The sequence below is a fragment of the Oppia nitens genome, unplaced genomic scaffold (assembly GCF_028296485.1).
Source record: "Oppia nitens isolate AA-2021 unplaced genomic scaffold, nextdenovo-longstitch-racon4-pilon3 scaffold3_pilon_pilon_pilon, whole genome shotgun sequence".
NCBI classification, from domain to species: Eukaryota; Metazoa; Arthropoda; class Arachnida; order Sarcoptiformes; family Oppiidae; genus Oppia; species Oppia nitens.
Genome location: NW_026533221.1, coordinates 5,548,465 through 5,571,373, shown reverse-complemented (window position 1 = coordinate 5,571,373; position 22,909 = coordinate 5,548,465). Strand labels below are relative to the sequence as shown.

Here is a 22,909-nt window from a genome sequence, read left to right as displayed (position 1 = left end):
AACATATTAATTATGTTAATGAAAATATCACTATACAATTATAGAGTATACTAAGTATATAATATTTTGAAAATATGCAAATTTATTTTACAATAATGAAAAATTATTTAAATAAATATAAATTGTAATTAAAATGTATTATAAATTCTAAAATGAATTAAATATTTAGGAAATATATATAAAATAGTTATAAAAATATAGGTGAGTATAACTTAGGGAATAATTAAAAATACAGTATTTTTAAATATATTTTACAACAACAACACATATAAATTACTGTAACAGTTGTATACTTTTAATGAAGTGTAATATTTGTGTTAGTTTTGTCAGATTTATGTATTTTTCGACCTAATGTTGTCTTATAGATAGATAAAAGTCCTAACAATGCGACCACTGATGATAAACCCGTAATGAGAGCTAAAACCAATTTGTAATAATCAAGCGATTGTCCGATTTCGGAGACGGGAGTAAAATGCGATAATAATTCAATGACTACACCGTTGATCGCTTTGTCGAAAAAGCTCATGGATGCAAATACAAATGCACCGGTAGTCTGTAATCAAATCATACATTTTGTTAAGTCTAATAAAAATTACTGATATATCAATAACAATAATTTAAATACTTTATTAGTGCCAATCAGATCACTAGTTAAAGCAAGTGTCGATATTATAAGTGCTGTACCACCGATGCCCAGAAATGCCGACACACAATATATTTGCCATAATTTATAGGCATCACTGTTGCTACCAATAAATATCCAAATACAAGCAGTGATACCAAATAGTGCACCAATTATAAGAACCCACTAAAGTATTATTTATTAAAATAATAATATTTAACAATAATATAATTGTTATATAATAATATTAATAATAATAATAATACTAACTCTGGTACCAAATTTAGTTGAAAATGGTTTGGCACTGAAAGAACATATTAGTCCCGCTATATATGTGGCAAACGGTATGATTGCAACCGTATTCTAAAAATATATAATAATTAAATTTTGTATTAAATTTTTTAATTGAAAAAAGTTGTATAAAAGTTGTATATTATATTATTTGAATTACTTTAGGCATTTGTAGAGTATCCTGAAGGTATAGTGGTGTATATACTTGACCCAGGTTAAAAAACATACGTGCCATTGTATACATTATAGTAACTTTCCAGAAATTATAGCTAATAAGCCACTGCCAGAACTTTTTCTCCGACGACTTTTTAGTCAATTGTTTCTCAACATCGATAACAATAGCGACCGGTATGTCAGCAATTGAGTCATTGTCATCACTAGAGTTTTGATTGTGTGATGTAAATGACATCAATCCGATAACTGATCCCCTATGAAGTGCCCGTTGAGTTTCAATAGAAAAAGCAGAGGCCGTACTAATACCCCGGGGTTTACGCTCATTGGGTTCGGTAACGGGCTCTTTGACAAACACTTGGAATAATATGGAAAACACAATACCAATGGCACATACAATATATGACACTTTCTAATAATTTTAATACAAATTTAATTTAATTTTTTAAAAATAATTGTATTGTTATTTGAATATACCGTAAAAACATTTAAATCCTCTTGTCTTAGTGTTTCATTTGAATCAAATCCAATAACAAATAAAGTAACGGTATATAAACATATATTGGCAAATATAGTAGCAGCTTGGCTATTTTATAAATAAATTATTACAATTATTAGTTTAATTAAATTAATATAAATAATATTTATATACCGATAGGCATTTAATTCAATGCGTTCATTAGCATTATCAGTCAAATCGACAATTAGGCTAACGTGACTCACCTAAGCATCAATTAATTGTTAAAATTATAATGCTTATTTTATATTATAATTATTACATACTTGAGTTGCAGCCCATCCCCCCTGAAATATGATAATAAGGACGGCATAAAATGCAAATCGGGTCCAATCAGAGGCATTGATGCAATTTCCTGGGAAACATGGTTTTTCGTTATATATTAAAGGAACAGTTAATGTGTTCAATATGACACCCAAAAGATGCCAAAATTTTCTTCGACCTAAAACTCTAAACAGTTTTATATCAGGCATTCGGTCCGATTGAAAGCCAACGTATGGAGAAGCTATGGCATCAGCCATTTGGCTAACAATTCAATATACAGTTAATATAATATTTAAAAGCATTTTTATTGTTAAGTATGATTTCATAAATAAATACAAACCCAATCAATAGTAAAGCCCCGGCCATAGAGTCGCTGAATTGAAACTTAAATATAAGGAGTGTATATGAAAACCAAATACTGACAGTTAGGTCGTTATAGATGTGACCCAAACTGTAAAAGAATTTTATTGTAAACGAAAGCTTCTTCTCCTCTTTGATGGACACATGTGAAGGAGTGGACAAACTTTTAGCCAATTTCTTGAACGATCCCTTGACGTTATGGGTCAAGTCGTTGCTATTCAACCTTTTCAATACATTTTTAAGTATCGGTATATCTTTTCTTTCAGATATCATATCTGTTTTGTCTTCCATTTTTTATATTTTAATTTAAATATGAAATTTTTTTTTATTTTAACAATTATAGAATATTCTATAGAATACTGAATTTTAGTTTATAATACTTAATAATTAGTATTTTTAATAATTAAATTTTACCAAAATCACAAATTCTATCAAAAAACATATTTATGTTTTAACTTAAGACTCTATGCCTGGTATTTATACTTTAAATAATTGTATTTTCTAGAAAATGATGTCATAGAGTATATTACTGTTCTTATAGTGAACAATAACAATAACATATTGGACTTTATATTTCCTGTTTTATCCGGTTTTTTATGCTTTATATTAATTAATTTTCAAATTTATTATTTTTTAAAATTTAACTTTTTTATTATAAGTATAATAAAATTACAAAATACAATATATTGCACAAACAAATGTATTGTAAATAAAAATCTAAGAATATATTTATATATTATATAAATATTATGTTATATTTGAGACAGAAATGTTGTTTTGACAGATCTTTTGCTGATAAGATATTTAATGACAATTTCCATGTCTTCTCAACTCTAGTGTCAGACTATATAAACATTAATCAAATATGTAATAAAACATTCATTTGAATGATAAATAAAAATAATAAAAAAAACTATTTTTGGTAAATCCTTGATTACATCCTAAAATATATTTAATTGTAATTAGTTTATTAATTTATAAAAAATTTGTACAATTTTATAATAATTTTATTTTATTTAGTAAAAGTTCTTTTGTATATTTATACTTTTGATAGAATTCAAAGTTAATTTAATCTATTAATATTTTGCATCATAATTTATTTTTAACAGTATATAATATTTTATCAATTAACAACAATGTATAATAAATAAAAATTTGAAAATCAAGAGGGTCATGAGAAAATTTCCAGGAAAGTAGGAAAATATTCCCAATAAACTCATAAATTCTCTACAAAGCCGGCCATACCCTGAACGCTTAACCTGATAATATCATAATGTAATTAAGTTGATAAAGAATTTTGTGTAATATTTAATTTACAATAAATATAACAAAAAATTACTTAAAATTAAAATTGAATTATCATTAAAATAAACTAATTATAAATGTCAATATTTATCATTTAATTTTGTAATAGTAAAAAGAATATTTAATGTTATATATTAAAAATGTCTGAATATATAACATAATATCAAATACAATTAAAACTTAAATACAAGTAAAAATTTTAAATAACATGAGATTAATTATAAGAGTAAAAAATAAAAAACAAATACAATTTATTAATTATAATCTATAAAAATAAATATTTAATTGATTTAATTGAATCTTGCAGACATTTATTGTTACATTTATTATTATTAGTATTAATAATGAACTTGAAATTATATATATCAATATATCAATATGTTTATTGTAAATATAAATAAAAGTAAAGATATTACAAATAATTTGTATATTGTATGAACAATATAATTGATATGTTATATTCGGCTTATTATTGTACAGTATTATAAACAATATCATTTATACCTAATATATATTTATATAACTAATCTTAAATATAATTGAGTTATAAAAATTATTATATACTCATTATATTTACAAAACAAACAATAAACTGATAGAAAAACAAAATTCATAGAAAGTCTAATCATAAACAATTGAGATTTTGTTTCAAAACAAATAATGGAAATTTACTTGATTAGTTTTTAAATAAAATTAAATAATATTTTTATAAATGTCTATGTAATACACATGTATATATATATATATAAATACGTTTATCTTAAATTTATTTATTATTATTTTAAGAATTATTTTATTATTAAAAATTTTAGTTACATTGTGATACAAAAATTATTATAGCTTATAAATTATATATATATATATATATATTATAATTATATTTATAAAATTGAATTATGTAATATTAATATAAAAAATAAAATCATATGAGTTTAAAGGTGTATGATATGCTTATTAGGAAATTAATATATTTTATAACAAACTAGTAATAACAATGATTTAATATAAATGTTTTTAAGAAAAATAACTAAATGTACTGTAAAAGTGGTTACAACTTGTTTAAAGCTGATTAGTTATGACTTTATTGTTGCGAAACGACATTTAGATACCAATGATGCCATCGGTAGATAATATACAGTATATTGTATTAATAAACAATAATATACATTGTATTTTATATAAATATTATTTCTTTAAAATATTAATTGATATTAATAAAACTAAATACTTAATTTTTAAAATTATTTTATTCACTATAATAAATATTATATGATTTAACATTATATCTAAAATTTAAAAAACACAATTATTTATATTAAGTTAAACAATAATATTATTGATCAATTTTAATATTGTATTATTCAAACAGTATGTCATTATCAGGGCTTTAAGGAAATAAATGCCTGTCCTGTCAATACCCAAATATATGCCATAAATGCCTGGCATTACTATGACTTACTTTGAGACTAAAACAATGTTATTTTAATTAATTAATATTATAAAATAATAGGTGTCACCACGTGAAAATAGATGTCCAGGGATGACAAAGGCAGGGCAGACATTTACCAAAATTGACATCTATTGTTTATGCCTGTCATTTTTAAAACCCTGGTCATTATAAAGTATATACCGTATATTTATTAATAAGTTATTTGCGTGTATCATATAATTTATTTGTAATATGCTTTGAATAATTTTAATTTATAGATATCGTTTGTTTAAAAATAAAAATATATAATATATAATATACGGTATGACATGAATTATTTTAATGTAAAAATAAGATCTATTAGTACTTTATTGATCGGTTAATATACTATTATACTAAACAATGCAATGCTTTAATTATAAATTTGATATTGTTATAGTTTACATCTATTAAAATAAACAGTTTTTAAAACATATTTTAATGTTTAACTCCTAAAAATGTTAAAATTAAAAATATTAATTGTGATTATATTGACAGTTATGAACGTGTATTGGACACACCATCCACCTCATGATAAATACTTATCTCATACTTTGTTGGACTCAAAATATATGGAGACTTCTCTATACAATACAGTCCTTACAGTTAATTGTCTATCACTTGTTGGTCTAATCGCTGAGTTCTGGTATATCTGCGATCAGACATTGAGAGGCAAGGATTTCCTGCTATACATCTCCATCATTGCCATTGTGTCCGTCAATCGGTGTCTCATATTTTGTTTACATCCCATTAATGTCTATTATCTCAACAGAATATCACTATTTACCGGAATATTCTTTGTTGTTATGCTTTTTGTTTTGTTTATTATTTATTGTCAGAAAAAGCCGAAATCTAAACTAATAAAAAATAATTGATATATTTATTTATTATATATTAAAATTACTATTATTATTGTTAGTATTGTATTATTAATTAAAATTTTAATTTTTATTATTCAAAACCCAATAAAATTATAATATTATTAAATGATAATTGTTGTTTTATTTAAAATTATTTTTTTATTTAAAATTAGTAATTATCAATTTACATTAAAATATAAATATTTATTTTAAGTGCAATTAATTGAATCGTGAATCCAATGAAACATTTGTTTGTCATATCAATTGTTTATTATTAAATTTATAACATATATATTGATATACAGTATTAGATTCATACAAATGATACAATTGTGGTAAATTGACTCATAAGTCAAGTGATTATAATAACATTAAATAAGATATATATAAATAATTTTTTAATTAATATATTTGAATTTGTATCTAGCTTATTTAATGTTAACTTATATATCTATGAGTCAATTTACTACAATAATTATTGTACTATTTGTATTGGTTATGTATGACTAGAGATGGGCAAATAGAAAGTTTCTAATAAATTTCCCTGAGAAAGTTTCTAGAAAGTTTCTCAGGAATAAATTTCTATAGAAATTTAACTTTTTTGGTATACTATGGGATCCCCATATCTATAGATATTGTAAAACTATAAATATATTAATGAGACACTACTATACATATAATATTATACTATATAATGTAGATTACTGTACAAATGGGATACTTATATAAATAATTATAATTATTTAATAATAATCAGTTTTGTAAAATTTTATTCACCATTTTATTATATAATAGTTTTTAATAAATAAATTTTTACTTTAATTAATAATTAAAATACTAATACTAATATTTAAATATTACTTATAAAAACAATGTTAAAGATAACAAATATCGAGAAAACAAAATTAACCATGGGGATCCCATAAATAGAAATTTCTTTTAGAAACTTTCTAGAAATTTCTCTATTATTTTATAAATTTCTCTTTTTTGCCAACACTATGTCTGACAGTATCATAGTATACTGTATTCAATATATCAATATATATGTTATAAATTTAATAATAAACAATTGATATGACAAACAAATGTTTCTTTGGATTCACGATTCAATTAATTCATTGTTTGCACTTAATATAAATATTTATATTTTATTATAAATTAATAATTACTATATATTTTTTAGTTTTAAACAGTGAAACTTTTAATTGATTTATTCAAATATATTAAATAATATTTGTATTTTGCTATGATATCTAAGTTTAAACTTCGCAAACTTGTAGTAATTATACCCAAATAACTGTTAGATACAAATATTTTAAAGAAAAACTTTAATTGTGTCTAATTTATTTATATATATATATAAACTAGACAAATATAATTTCTAAATAGTTTATTATAACAAATTTCTATAATTATTCTTTTATTAAATACTATAAGCAATATAAATATCATCATTTAAATATTTAAATAAATAAATCTATAATTATAAAAATTGATTAACAAATTGTGCAATAGATCGATGAACTTATTTGATTAATTATATCAATAATTTCATGTTTGTTATGTAACTAAATTTTTAGATACGATATAAACGAAAAAACTTATTTCGCGAATCTTTAATTATAAAAAAATAATTTTACATAAAATTAAATAAAAGCAAAAACTTTTATATCAATTAATTTATACTATCGTTTCATTTCATTCATTTTTAATAAAGTTAAAAAATAATGTAAACAATTTTTGACAACTTTCAAGTTGTAAATAAATTCAATTTTACTTTACATTTTCATTGTTTAATATTATATTAATAATATATTAGTTGTATTAGTAAGTAGTGAAACACCATTCATATTGTAAATGTTATTTACATTTAAATGTATAATAAAAATCTAATCCATAATCTAATTATTCATATTTTATATGTGTAACTAAAAGACAACTTTTTTGGTTAATTAATAATATTAAAGAATATTTGTCAGAAACAATAAAATGACAAATCAATCCAAATGAATATATTGATTAAAATTTTATATATTGATAGTATAGTATTAATATTAAATTACTATTAATAATGTAATACTGTATATGCAACCATAATAATGTACAGAAATCACTTACTGTATTATATCAAATAATAGAAATATATTAAGTACTTTTGTTAATAAAATATGAGTAACTAATCAACATAATATAAAGTAAATTATAATGTATCAAATGAAAGTAATAGTGATTTTTAATGATAAATTTTTAAAATTTTTGCCTAAATCTTTAATATTGAATATATTTGAAACATCAATAATAGATGATTGAGAGCAATGAACTTTTATTTTTGTTTAACACTTGTTTTCAACTTTCACTTGTTTACCAATGATCTGATGCTTTGATAATAAATTGAGAGATAAGTTATTTATTACATTAGACTTTCCTGTATTTTACAAAACAAAGTTTTATTTTTTTAAATATATTTTAAAACATTTTCGAAAAAATAATATTATTACGACCTTCAGGTCAGTGGGTTTCTGAGGTACTATACATGCAATATAATGACTAATGAAAACATTTATGTAATTTTTGTCAATAATGCCACTAAATAAATACAATATATAATAACAAGTATACAAATTTAATTATATATTTTATTTTTAAAATAATTTTTAGTTTGAGATAAATTGTAGCATTTCTATTACTTTGTTGTAAATTATTTATTTAAATAATTTTTTTAAAATTACAAAATGTTTATTTATTTTATTTTGATATTTTTAAGTGACATTTTATAATTTACTTAGAAATTAAGTACTAAAATAAAATTAAAATTAAATATTTTTAAAATTGTTAATTAAAAAATAATTATTTATATATTTGATAACAATATAAACGATATTATTTTTATTGATAAAACAATTAGATTTTGTACAATGATGTACAATGTTTAGCTACAATTAAATATTACATTTACAATATATATTGTAAATTGAATATATTTAATATAAATTTAGTCTACAATTAATAAATAAGCAAAAATGTGTATTAATAAAATTATTTTTTAATAAATGGACATCATATTATTTGGTCATTTTTATATTTAATAATACAAATACAAAATTTATTATTTAATTTAACTAGTTTACTAAGTAATATATAATTTACATTAACAAACATTAATATTTTAATGCAAATTGTTAAATAACATAACAAATTGATATTATTGTATTTATGATTTATATGAAAAAATTAATACACATTTCAAATACTTTAGTTAAATGTTTTTGTTGTTGTTTGAAAAACACTTAAATTGTCAAAACATTTCAATTATTTAAATCAATTAATAAAATGAGATAATTATAATTATAGATATCAATATTTGTTAAAAAGTTTCTAATCTTATGATAAATTAATTATTGATAAAATTCAATAGTGTGTAAATAAAAATCAATGAAACAAATGAATATATAATATATATATAATTATTCACAATAACTAATTAACTCCATTATAGAGCACGCCTTACGACAGCACTCGTCAACAATTCCCCGTCGGTTTCGGTTAAATCCGTTATCAATAGTCCCGCCATTAGATCCAAACATATCGAGTGCCGATTTTTTCGACAGGAAATACCTATTATCTAAAATAACGTCATCCGCAGTGTCCGACTTATAGTCTTCATCATTATCAGTGGTATTCATGTCGTCCCAAATCGATGAGATACCTAATCAAATAAAACTATTATTATTCCCAATACTTTATAATATAGTATATTCTATATAAATGTTATATAAATTACAAATTTAATAAATAATTTTTATATAAAAATTATATGATAAATATACAACAATTAGTGTACAAACCATTATTGAGATTTTCAATCAGAGTCTTATGATTTGAGTCATGATTATTAAGTTGATTACGTTTTGATGGACTAAAATAATTGCCGTCACATAACATACTCAATATATTGACTATATTTTTGCCGCAATATTTTTGTTTCGCTGATCGGGTTTTGATCACATGTTTAAACATTTTATTATTAACTAAATGTTCATTTGATGGCAAACCACTTACTAACTCATTACCCAATAATATTATTAATAATATTATTAAGTATTTGGCCATTTCGGGTATTGTCAGCAACATATGAGATGTTTATAAGTTACTGTTTAATTACACAAAAAAAATTACTAATTAATTAAGTGTTTTTTGTTAAATATTGTTTATATATTTAATATTTAAATATCTCTGAATTAATTATGGTGTTTTTTATTTTAATAATTTTGTATTGTTAAATACCGTTATAATAGATTATATAATATAACATTAATAAAAACTGGTGTAATTCTAAAAACAGCACTAATTTTTCTAAATCAAATGTATTGAAAAATAACATAAAAACAACTATCAGTACTAATTTACAAGTGATGTCTCATTAAACTATAGATTATTTCTTTATATACAGTAGTATTTGATTTGTTATGTCAACAAAATTTAATTATTGTCAAATGATTTTTTATATGAAATATATAAATTGAATTAGTTCTTTTAAATAATAAATGTTAAAAATTATTAATTAAATTTATAAAAATATATGCTATTCTTGTACTCAGAAAAATAATTTAACATATCATAAAAAATTCAAACATATAAAAGATTTTATTCTTAATAATTTAATATTTATTCAATAAATGCCAAAAAAATACAATAGATATTCTGACACTATTTTTAAATAAATTGTTTGACAAATGTTTTATATTAAAAACTAAAAAAAACTATTTGATTAAACAATTATAAAAAGCTTTCAATTGTGAGCTGAAAATAAAGTTTTCTTATTTGATATAAGAAATAAAGCATTTAAGATAAAAATCAGTAAAAATAATAAAATTGAATTAACAATTTTTTTCTGTCACTATTTAATTTTCTAAAATCTACTTAAAAAATTTTGCTAAATATTTATTTATAGAAAAAATAATACTATTTCTAAATTCAAAACAAAATAAAATAAAAATTTTAGAATTTTATTTATATAAAAAACAGTTATATTTACAACTTACTTATTTGTAATATACTTTAATATATTTATCACAAGTATATTATTTGTTGCCGAAATATCACAAATTATTAATTAATTAAATCATTTATTATAATTTTTTAAAAATAAATATATTGCTTTATTATCAACAGTTTATCATTTATTAAAGTTATATATTTGATAATTTGATAAATCTTTAGAAATATAACTTTTAATAATTTACTCTTAGTTTAAACAATATTTGTTGATTGCCTTATAGATGGGACATCACATAAACGAAAAATAATAATTATATAACAGTAGAAAAACTTTTCCTCCAATGATTTACCAAATTTCATACAAAAAACAACAACAACAACATCTCTATAACGTTAGTGAATCTGTTGGTTCCTTCCCTACCTGTGCTTCAAATGAAACAAACATTTGTCATTTATTACAGTTATATAAGTTATGATAATTTATATTAACGCTATTACTATTTTATATACAGTATATAAAAGTTGTAATCACTGCACATGTATCTCTATTAAACACAATGAGCAAGGTTACTTAATTAAACAACTCTTAAATATTGATATAATATATTACATTTTAATAAAAATATTAATTTTTTATATTATAATTTTATTACTATAAAAATTTTAATTAGATAATATTATTTGTAAACATAAATTGATATTAATAAAATTATAAAACTATATTTTGAGTATTATTAATATTACTAATGTTGTTTACCTTGGTAACACAGCTAATGGTGTGTCTCTAATCTAGATTATGTCGGTGCAGATCACATCAGTGCCACTACTGGCCTACTCATAGACAATCATACAGTATATAATCTATAATCAGATTTACTTGTTTAGCTCAAATTTCCCACACATTAATACACTAAAAACTAATAAAACTATTATTATTATTATTATTTAGAAACATTATTGTATTTTATTACATTTATATTTTAAATTTCAATTTTATATTTATTATCAAACTATTTAACATTTATATTGTTTGAATCTAAAATACAAATTTGTAAACAAGATAAATTATAATACAATTAAATAATAATGCATTTAAAAGTTTTATGAAATATAGTGACCACTTATTTATTTAATCACTCACTTTATTACTGTTTCCGTCAACTCCTACAGAATATAATATTTGCGTTAAAAATACATAAAATTTTTGTTTTATATTTTTATAAATCCTTAGGATTTATGTTACTAAATATATTTTAAATCACAATTTCTCACTACTTAATCATATTGTAAAACTACTATAATAAAAACGATGTATTTGTAGATATTATAGTTTTTAGAAACGTTTATTTTATTTTATACAGAGTATTGTTTTTATCATTTATATTTATTTTTAAATTATTTGTTTTAGTAAAAAAAAGAAACGTTAACTATAAATTTGCTATATTTTATTATAAAATATAAATAACTTTAATAAACGTACATAAATACAAATTTAGAATTAAGTAAATAAAAACGAATTAATTTTTAAAACTTTTTTCTATAAATTACTTTTCAAATATTGTAAAATTAATAACAAAATGTGGTTAATTTAAGTAATATTAATTGTCAAATATAATAAATTTGTTGATTATATGGTCATTCCCCACACATTTGTATTTTTATAACTTAAGTCCGGATTTGTGAATATACAGTATATATATATTGGATTTAGTTATCATATCGTAATATATCCGTCAATGTGTATGACGTTTATTTTTATGCTTAAATACAGTGAAATAAACAGATATCAAATTATATAATCTGTGATTTAATACTACAATTTGTAATCACCAATTGATTCAATATATAAGACTATCCATGACGTTATCATCAAACCTTTTTATAGTCTCTCATAAACTATAGTAAAGTATATTTATATTAATGTATATATATATATATATATATATAGATTATTATATATTAGTAGTACTAATTATAGTACTAAAACAAAATCAATTTACAGTAGTATAAAACTAAAATTACACTTTAAAAATTGTTTTTATAAATATGTAAAATAGCAATACACTATACAATATATATATGAAGTAAATAATATACATATATGAAGACAATTATTTACATAAAATATGAAAAATATGATAAAGTTGATGAAAATATTGATAATTTAATTAAAAATTATTTTAATTTAAGTTCAATATACTTATTGTACAACACTTATGGCATTTACATTAAATTATTGACATTTGATGCCAACCAAACTCCACGTTTTGTTGATTTGTGATTTCATTACAAGTATGTATAGTATCAGTGATAAAGTGCAATCATATAGAGATTGGATGATCGGGTACTCATAGTTTTGCAATTGATTTTAAATCCCAGAGTCAATAAAAAATATGCGAATGCACTTACCTTTAAAAATAAAATATTAAATATATTTTATATATAGACCAATAACTATTGAAAAACTATTGCATTAAATAAATAGTGTATTGCAAAACAAACAAATAATTGTGTCATTTTTTGTGTTTATTATTCTATAAATATTTCAAATGTTTTTTGTAACTATTCTTAATCATATATTATTGAGTAAAAAATTATGTAAATATTATTTTCTTTAAAAATTATTAAAAATTAAACTAAATATTACAAACCAAACAATATTTTAAAATTATTTGCTTAATAATTATAAATTATGTTTGAAATTATGTTACAAAACTGAGTTTTGGAAACTATTAAATTTACATAAATATTTTAAAAATACAATGTGTAAAAGGCAAATTTACTTGTATATATTTTAAATTATATATTAAAAGTTCAATAAACTATAAATTTTTAAAAAGTACAAAAAAATTGTTTTAGTTTTACTTTTAGTTTCATAGAATATATATATATATATATATATATATATATATATATATTATTTATTTAGCAAAAAACTTTCCCTCTCAAACAAAAATTCCTGCAATATATATATATATATATATATATATATATAAGATTAAGATGTAAGCCTACTATTAATAATGATAAATAACAAGCATTGCATGCATAACAACATCACTACATAACAGTATTATTCAATATTTGGGTGCATTTTTGGCTATCCATTAGAAAAACACTACCAATGCTTACACTATAATAGTCTCTATATAAATGTCCTTCAGGTCAGTGGGTCTTTGGGTGTTTCGCGATAACATAGAAAACAAATATATATTTTTAATGTTTTCGTAAATTTTGCAAAAATAATACACTTTTAATGTTTTTTTATTTTGTTTGTTAGAAACAACTATAAGTGAGACGAGACATCCACATCAGTAACTATTGATAAAATGAGATTAAAAATAAAAGTAAAAAACAATATTTTTAGTGAAAGTCATTAATTATATTTTTCTAATAAATTATAATAAATAAGACTATTTTGCTAGAAATTGTCCAACAATTATATTTTCTAATTATATTACAGTATATTATAAATATTAATAATACAATTATCAATATTAAATTATAAACACTATTTTAATTTTAAAACATTTTTAATAGAAGAATAAATTTTTATAATTAATATTATAATTAAGCAAAAAATATTATTTAAAACAATGCAATAAAATATATAAGTAAACAAAATTTGATTTTAATTAGATTTGACTATATTATAGTATTGTTGGTGATGGCACCGGTAGAAAAATTCAACTAATCTTTTATACATATGAAACATAGACTTTTGCAAAGAGTGTCTATTATCCGGATATATCTGTGTCTCATACTTGATGTTTGCCTCATTCATGGCCTTCAATAACATCATTGAGTTCATTGTGTGCACGTTATCTGTCAATGATTTATAAATGACATCAAATTTATCAGTTTTAATGTGTTGTTTTTATAGACATTTAATAATATTATTGTAAAAATAAAGCAATAAATCATGATATATATTAATAGTACCATCAGCGGTGCCAAACATAATCAAATACTTTTTGCCATTCAAATGACTAACTTTATCCAAAGTGGATGACTTAACATAGTTATTGTGGTTATCATCGGGTGTGAGGAAACCCATATAACGCTCAACATATACTGAATCTGTTGATAATTTTAGGATATAGTTAGAAGTTTGTAAAGTTATAAAGTTATTTAAATACATCAAAATCTAATTAATTTACAAACCATAATACATCCAATCAGATACTGGTGCGACTGCTACTCCACATTTAAATACGGTATTATTGTAGTCCATTTCTAAAGCCATAGTTGTGAGGTATCCTCCATACGACCACCCCCATAGTGATATTGAATTTGGCTCAATATATGCTAATTTGTCTCTCATATATCTAATTTATTAATATATTTTAGTTGTTTAAATATTAAGAAAAATATATTATACAAACAATAATTATTGTATATTTTGTAATAAAAAGCTGCAAAATTACACACTTGGCCACAGCTATGGTGTCTTCAACTTCAACCGAACCCAATCTTCTATAGATTTCATACATGAATTTGCATCCGTGATTGGGACTACCTCTTGAGTCTAACTTTGCATAAATAACACTCCTGTTGGCCACCAGAAAGGCTTCAAAACCATTGTAAAAGTAGTTATGATTGACTGATCCGTCTTCACTTCCCGGTCCTCCATAAACATGAAAAACTAGTGGATATTTTTTGCCAGATTTTTCATTAAAATCGTGGGGAACTATAAGCATTACATCGATTTCTACTCAAATTAATTAAATTAAATTTTTAAATATTATCTTTTATTAGTAGTAATATCCACTATATCAGTGATATACAAAACATACGGTAATTTCCAACGGGAACTTTAATTAATATTTTCTTAGGCATATTAACATCTTTGATTTTTTCAGCCAATGCTTTATTTTCTTCTAGTATTAACATAAGTGTATCATCGGATGTGCGCCTAATCTCTGAACGGGGAATATTAGGCCCCAAACAGTTTAGCACATAATATTGAGAGCCTTCACTAAAATTGATATCATTTACAAGACATGACTTATTTTTGTCATCCATATGTGTATTCATAAGACATGTATGACATGTTGGTTCTGCACTGTTACCAATTTGGTCAATGGTTACACTCATTAAATGTTTTTCCCCTGTTTTCAAAGGGTCAACAGCCATAAAATAGCTAATAAATTATAAATTATCAATGATTTACATTATATTAATAGTTTTACAATACTTAATAAATAATTTAAATTACATTCTATTGGTTTCTTTGTTAACATTTAAGATATTTGTGACTTCAAACAGTGATGATGTTAAAAATGTAGACTCACCCGTCTATAATTTTGTTGTTAATTTAATATTATTTTATTACTCTAATAAACATTTAACATATAGCTTACCATTACTGAAACACTGGCGATTTGATTAAACAAATCATGTTTTTTGTCAATAAGTTTGGGAACACGTATGGCATAAGATTTCTTATCGGGCAATACTATCGGTGGACTAAATAAGTCAATCCAACCTATGTTTGACTGGAGCTTAAAATTCTGTTTAAAAAAACTTTATTAGTATTTTATAATTAATTTATAACAAATAAATTTACGGATAAGAGTTTCATATTGTTTGCAGTGTTATATGTGGTTAACATTGAATAATTTTGTGCCCTATTCATCCAATTTACTGAAAATAAATTATTGTCTATCCATTGAAATGCCGTAAAATAATGATCTCTGAAAGTATTGTATAATAATACAGTATTAAGTAATATATTTAGCAAACTTTTGTTTAAAATTACCCAAAATTTAATATATCTTGCGGTGGCATCACATTTACTGTTAGTTGATCAACAAATGAGATGTTAGTTGAATGTAATTCATGTAAATCAATATAATGTAAATTGCATTTAGGATTGGGTCGACCAGGTTTTGGATATCGAATTGACTCTACTTTTGTATATTGATTATTATATCCATAGACGGGCCAAGTCATGACATCTACATTAGTATCATTAATCGTAAGATACACTAACTTTGTGCCCCCGGGAGACAACCAAAACACCTTTGGACCGGATATTATCTCCTCTTCATAAACCCAATCCGGAACGCCATTATATATAACGGGACTACCCGTATGTGTTAGTCGGATGGCTACTGAATTGACGTCGGCTTTAAAATAGATATCATTTCGGTGAACAAACACTATTTCTGAACCAATAGGTCCCCACTCAGCATAGTTTAGATAGAGATCGTTTGAAAAATCTGGTGATACTATAGGTACCGATAACTTGCTATACAATTATAAATATATATTTTAATGATATTTAATATATTAAAATTAAAATTAAATGACAAACCGGTCAACAATTGAATACACTCTATATTTAGCTAATGTTGAATATCTGTATAAAGTTCGGGATTTATATGTATTCAGTAGGTATTGCCGATCCTTTGATAGTAATAGACCTGACAGTCGATACTTTCGCTATTATTTATAGTTTATTCATTAATTAATGATTTTAAAAATATGTTATAAATATTACTCACAACAACTTTATAATTGATTAACACAGTTGTATTCAAATTGTTTATATCAGTAATACATAAATTGTTTTGTGTGTCATAATAAAGTAACTCATGTTTTGATATCCATTTACCATTGAATGTGCGGTAAGACAACTGACCGAATATAAAGTCTTCAAATGTTATGATCTGCTCTATTGGTTCTGTCATCGAGTCCGTAGTAATGGCCATCAGATTTGGGTTATTGTTAATGAGTGTCATTTGTGTCAAGTTTTGTCTCATTTTGATCTCTTTCTGAATGCGATCCCAGTATTCTTCGGAAGTTTCGTGATCGGGATTAACGATCTCATCATAAAATATAGCAAATGTTAGAAAACCTATACTTATTAATATGAGTACTAATAAGAAAATAACACCAATGTATCGGCTAAATCTAGATTTTGGCTAAAAATAATAATACAAAAATATTTAACCATGATCATTTATATTATTGCAAACAAATTATAGAAATAAGTTTTTTATATACCCTATATTATAATACAATTTATTTCATACTCAATATTAAAATAAATTAATATAATTGCAAACTAAAGTAAAAAATATTATTAATAATGTTTAGCATTAAAACCAAATGACAACTGACCTCTTCATCGTCATACAGATGTGTAGTTGAGGTTCCGTTAAGATTCCTATTGTTATGACTATTGACTGATTCATTCACTGGATAATTGCAACTCATGTTTGGACTACCGGTGCTGATGTTGAACGATGTCGTCGCTATATTTGGTACTTCATAATAGTTTTCATTAATTAGTGCATTTGGAGAGGTATTCACAAATGTTTTCGTCATATCATTAATTAATTAAATAACATTATTTTTTTTGCAATAATTAATTACATCTAATTAGAAACATATCTAAATGTTTATACTGTTGATGATATACAGTATACATAAAAACAAATCTACTACTATTTCAATTCATTTAATACAAACCAACAATTTTTAATAGATTTTATTACAATTATAATTATTATATAAATACTTTAAGTTTATAATTGAATTTTTTATGAAATTATAATTTATTGACTGATTTACATAATTGTTATTTGATCTATTTAAATTTTTGTTTAATAAATTATATTATATATTATGTGTTTTTATTGTAATATGAATTTTTTAATTAATAGTAATTTTTATAGAAATTATTTAAATATTTTTAAATATTTACTCAATTTTTATTATTTTATAATTTTTCAATTAATAATAATCTCATAATAAAGATAATAAAATAAAAATTTATTTATTTTTATAAACTAAATTTAATGTCAATATAAAAGGCAACAATTTATAAATATTTCATTTATTTGATTTTAAATGTTATAATCATTAATAGAATATTTAAAAATCTTAACAAATATTAACGCAAACGGATTAATATTTTCAAGAATTGTTTATAATATATATATATATATTAATACTGTATATAATTTGATAATAATTTATTGATATATTAGATATTAAAATATTTTATTATAAAAATTCATTTATTACTCATTTATAATTTGCTTATTATTGTAAAAAACAGTCTATCAGTGTTGGCAGAGACAAAATGTTCGTATAATACAAAGCGTAATATATAGTATAGGTATAATACAATGTAAAATACATGACCAATTTGGTTTACAAAAAATAATTTAGCGCCACCTAGTGATAAAAGCATTGATATAAGAAAGTAAATCATGTTTTATAATATATTTATTATTATTTTTTATTGAATTTCATTTTTTATTTTAAATTATTTCATTATTATAACTTAGAAATTATAATAATAATGCATTTTCTAGAAATCATATTTTTACTAAATATTTTTAACATAATATACAGTATATTAGTTTTAAAATTTGTATAATACATGAATACATTGTATTTTACTGTATTATACAAAGTCAAAATTCAAAACTTTGTATTTTTCTAACCCTGGTCATTATATTTATTTTTTACAACGAGGAAAACTGGAGTATTTATGAGATTTCAATACTTTATAAAAACAAGTTTTGATATTAATTTTTAAGATACTATACATTGAATAACATTATACAATGGATTAGATGTAAAAATATAGTAATTTTGAGCAATAAGTTTGATTTAAGCTATAATTAATTGTCGCAGTTATGACAATAAATTTCAATTTAATTGTAAACTCATTAATTATATTAAATATTAATTTAATATTAATATGTAGTGCAAACATACAAACTGGTTAAGAATTGTTACATTTATTAATTAATTTTTAAATCTATTGTAATATAATTATAACAAAATATATTTGATTTTAGTTAAAATACGACTTAATTCGGGTCACGACTGTCCTGTTGTAGGCATAGGAATGGGTGGCTTTCGGACGGGTGGACCACCTGAAGGAACGACTGCCATAGAAATTGTTAAGAATGCCATCGATGCCGGATATAGACATATTGATACAGCAAGAGGTTATGGCAATGAACAAGCAATTGGACGGGCAGTTAATGATGTGATAACTGAAGGAAAAGTCAACAGAAAAGATATATTCATTACAACTAAAATATATTCAAAACGACAAAACGTTTCGTGGAGTAGGACTGAGGCTTTGGCACAAACACGACAATCATTGACAAACTTAAACATGTCTTATGTGGACCTAATGCTCATTCATTATCCCTCTAATAACAGTCAACTCAATAGTCATGTCTGGAGTGGTCTCGAAGATGCTCTCAATCAAGGTTTAGTCAAATCGATAGGTGTGTCCAACTTTAATGAACAACAATTGCAAAGTTTGATACAAACGGCTAATGTTTTTCCCGCAATCAATCAAATTGAAAGTCACCCACAATTAAGTCAAAGACAACTCATTGATTATTGTCGTCAATTTAAGACAAGAGTGACCGCATATTCACCATTAGGTGCCGGATCTCTCATTACACATCCAGTTTTGACACAAATTGGTAATACCTATAATAAGACAGCGGTTCAAGTGATGCTTAGGTGGCAAATACAGAGAGGAGTGATTGTTATCCCGAAGACTACCAAAAAACACAGAATGACTGAAAATATCAATTTATTTGACTTCAGTTTAACCTCTCAACAGATCAATCAAATTCAAAATATTTAAAAACATTATTTTAATTAATTAATCAAAATTTTATATTAATTGTAACTAAATTAAAATTACAATACGTTTGAAATTTTACTTAAAAGATGTCATTAATTGTCAGTTAATAATATTTATTTTAAAATACGTTACTCTTATACATGTTTTTTTAAATTTAATAATAAAAGCAATATCCGGTAAAAATAATTTTATTAATTTTTTATTAATATATTTTTTAAATGTATTACTAATATTAAAATCATACAATTTATTTTACGACATAAATGTTTCTAATGAATAACGGTATAATACAGTATATTTATTATATGTTTAAAAAAAACCTAAAAATAAATCTAAATCTATTTATAAAATTATAATAATTATTATTGCCAAATTTATCATAAAAATAATTATTATTAAACATCAAAATTATAAAATATAATTATCTACAAATATTCACAAATTTTAAAAAATAAAAATTTGTTTATATAAAAAATATTATTAGATTGTTTTAATATATTTAATAAAAAAATATATACTAAGGTTTTTATTAACACTCATAAATGTTAAATAAACAACTATGAAATGTTTATATAAATTTTATTGTATATAATACTACAGTACTATAGTTTATAGTCTAATGTCAAATAATTATTCAAATGTCATGTTTTATTTAATTTTAAAATTAAATTTAGTAAATTCATAACAAAAGTGTCAACAATATTAATAAATTCAGGAATCGTGTTGTAATTGTTTGCATTGAATAATAATTTAATGATTAGGCATTTATACTAAAGTTAAATATTGTATTCATTCAATTTAAAACTAACAAATAGATATCCCTTTTTAACAAAATTATTATATAAATATTTTATGTGATAATATGATATAATGTTTTTTATTATGAATATGTTTACAAAAAATTGGTTAGAAAATGATATTAGATAACGACTAAATGATTAAATTTTTGTAATTTTATTTAAAAGTATGACTATATCACTAAAAATTAAATAAAAAAATTATTGATATATTTTTAATGTAAAGTGAAATAAATAATTTTTGAATTATTAAAACAACATAAGATGTCCAAAACAATTCTAGTGACGGGAGGGGCCGGGTATGTGGGCTCACACTGTGTACTTGAGTTTCTGCAACACAACTATAATGTCATAGTTGTCGACAATTTGGTAAATGCAGTCAAATTGGAAAACCAAGAAATGCCAGAAAGTCTTATACGAGTTGAACGACTGGCCAACAAAAAGTTAGAAAAGTATTTGACAGGAGATCTTAAAGATCAACAATTTATAGATGAAATATTTGCTAACAATCACATCGATATTGTCGTACATTTTGCTGCACTTAAGTCGGTCGGCGAATCGGTGGCCAAACCACTTGAATATTATGAAAATAATGTTTCGGGAACTATTAACTTATTGAAGGTTAGCTTTTTATTATTAATATTATATAAAATTTGTTTGAATATTGAAATATATTTTGTTAATAAACTACTTTAACTATATTTATACTAATAATTTATTATAATTAACACTCTGTAAGACATTGGATAAAAATATTAATTAATTTTTGTATCTAACAGTCTATGCGTAAGTCTAAAGTAACAAAACTTATTTTTTCGTCGTCCGCTACGGTTTATGGAGATCCTGAAGTACTACCACTGGTCGAAACATTACCAACGGGTCAAACCTGTACCAACCCTTACGGCAGATCTAAGCATATGGTTGAAGTAGTTTTAAAAGACTTATGTAAATCATCACCCGAATGGTCGGTCATGTCTTTGCGATACTTCAATCCAGTGGGCGCTCATTCATCGGGAGATATCGGCGAAGATCCTCAGGAGATACCAAACAATTTAATGCCATTTGTCACACAAGTTGCAGTTGGTATGCGACCCGAACTAAAGATTTTTGGCGGCGACTACAACACTCCCGATGGGACTGGAGTTAGAGATTATATTCATATCGAGGACTTATCTAACGGACACCTAAAAGCATTGGAACAAATAACTACTGAATTGTGGAAAGACTTTCATCCAATCAATTTGGGAACCGGTAGAGGATATTCAGTACTTGAAGTATTTAATATTAGTTTTTTTAATTTATTCAAGTTTTAAAATAATTATATATTTTAGGTGATCTCAACATTTGAATCGGCAAACGGGGTGAAAATCCCGTACAAAATAGTAGACCGAAGACCTGGTGATGTCACTGAACTCTATGCCGACGCCAAACTGGCCAATGAAAAGCTCGGGTGGACTGCGACCAGAGATATGTATGACATGTGTGCTTCTGCCTGGAAATGGCAGTCAAAAAATCCTAAAGGATATAAACGGGACTAACATTGCATTCAAATGTTAATATAATTCATTGCTTTGGTAGTGTTTTTTGTATCTTTATTAATATAATTTGTAAATTAATTGCTA

At 22.8% G+C, this 22,909-nt stretch overlaps 5 protein-coding genes across 5 annotated transcripts; 2 read left to right on the top strand and 3 right to left on the bottom strand.

Annotated features, from left to right (window-relative positions):
• Nucleotides 1–288: 288 nt before the first annotated feature.
• Nucleotides 289–2,516, bottom strand: LOC128957944 (major facilitator superfamily domain-containing protein 12-like). The gene is made up of 8 exons (XM_054303759.1): nt 2,206–2,516; nt 1,868–2,126; nt 1,737–1,807; nt 1,562–1,670; nt 1,074–1,496; nt 893–985; nt 626–808; nt 289–553 (listed from the first exon to the last, which is right to left on the bottom strand). Exons 1-8 carry the CDS (start codon nt 2,514–2,516, stop codon nt 296–298), a joined length of 1,707 nt encoding a protein of 568 aa, XP_054159734.1. The 3' UTR covers nt 289–295.
• Nucleotides 2,517–9,322: 6,806 nt separating this feature from the next.
• On the bottom strand, nt 9,323–9,875 carry LOC128957943 (LIRP-like). The gene is made up of 2 exons (XM_054303758.1): nt 9,704–9,875; nt 9,323–9,564 (listed from the first exon to the last, which is right to left on the bottom strand). Exons 1-2 carry the CDS (start codon nt 9,873–9,875, stop codon nt 9,323–9,325), a joined length of 414 nt encoding a protein of 137 aa, XP_054159733.1.
• A 4,597-nt stretch (nt 9,876–14,472) lies between these two features.
• Nucleotides 14,473–18,191, bottom strand: LOC128957942 (venom dipeptidyl peptidase 4-like). Its single transcript, XM_054303757.1, has 12 exons — nt 17,985–18,191; nt 17,366–17,785; nt 17,176–17,303; nt 16,618–17,109; nt 16,426–16,552; nt 16,220–16,369; nt 16,075–16,154; nt 15,653–15,999; nt 15,288–15,567; nt 15,021–15,184; nt 14,799–14,936; nt 14,473–14,681 (listed from the first exon to the last, which is right to left on the bottom strand). Exons 1-12 carry the CDS (start codon nt 18,189–18,191, stop codon nt 14,488–14,490), a joined length of 2,727 nt encoding a protein of 908 aa, XP_054159732.1. The 3' UTR covers nt 14,473–14,487.
• A 1,492-nt stretch (nt 18,192–19,683) lies between these two features.
• Nucleotides 19,684–20,537, top strand: LOC128958441 (uncharacterized oxidoreductase YtbE-like). Its single transcript, XM_054304298.1, has one exon. It carries the CDS (start codon nt 19,729–19,731, stop codon nt 20,488–20,490), a length of 762 nt encoding a protein of 253 aa, XP_054160273.1. The 5' UTR covers nt 19,684–19,728; the 3' UTR covers nt 20,491–20,537.
• Nucleotides 20,538–21,507: 970 nt separating this feature from the next.
• Nucleotides 21,508–22,825, top strand: LOC128957941 (UDP-glucose 4-epimerase-like). The gene is made up of 3 exons (XM_054303756.1): nt 21,508–21,908; nt 22,067–22,561; nt 22,619–22,825. Exons 1-3 carry the CDS (start codon nt 21,552–21,554, stop codon nt 22,823–22,825), a joined length of 1,059 nt encoding a protein of 352 aa, XP_054159731.1. The 5' UTR covers nt 21,508–21,551.
• Nucleotides 22,826–22,909: the final 84 nt, after the last annotated feature.

Coding starts and splice junctions, on each gene's coding strand:
- LOC128957943 (XM_054303758.1), bottom strand. CDS start 9,875: ATGTTTAAACATGTGATCAAAACCCGATCAGCGAAACAAAAATATTGC. Junction 9,565..9,703: donor GATTGAAAATCTCAATAATG/GTTTGTACACTA, acceptor TTATTTGATTAG/GTATCTCATCGATTTGGGAC.
- LOC128957942 (XM_054303757.1), bottom strand. CDS start 18,191: ATGACGAAAACATTTGTGAATACCTCTCCAAATGCACTAATTAATGAA. Junction 16,553..16,617: donor CAAGATATATTAAATTTTGG/GTAATTTTAAAC, acceptor CAATACTTTCAG/AGATCATTATTTTACGGCAT. Junction 16,155..16,219: donor TCGCCAGTGTTTCAGTAATG/GTAAGCTATATG, acceptor ACAAAATTATAG/ACGGGTGAGTCTACATTTTT.
- LOC128957944 (XM_054303759.1), bottom strand. CDS start 2,516: ATGGAAGACAAAACAGATATGATATCTGAAAGAAAAGATATACCGATA. Junction 1,671..1,736: donor ATTGAATTAAATGCCTATCG/GTATATAAATAT, acceptor TTTATAAAATAG/CCAAGCTGCTACTATATTTG. Junction 986..1,073: donor ATACTCTACAAATGCCTAAA/GTAATTCAAATA, acceptor ATATATTTTTAG/AATACGGTTGCAATCATACC.
- LOC128957941 (XM_054303756.1), top strand. CDS start 21,552: ATGTCCAAAACAATTCTAGTGACGGGAGGGGCCGGGTATGTGGGCTCA. Junction 21,909..22,066: donor GAACTATTAACTTATTGAAG/GTTAGCTTTTTA, acceptor TGTATCTAACAG/TCTATGCGTAAGTCTAAAGT. Junction 22,562..22,618: donor GAGGATATTCAGTACTTGAA/GTATTTAATATT, acceptor TATATATTTTAG/GTGATCTCAACATTTGAATC.
- LOC128958441 (XM_054304298.1), top strand. CDS start 19,729: ATGGGTGGCTTTCGGACGGGTGGACCACCTGAAGGAACGACTGCCATA.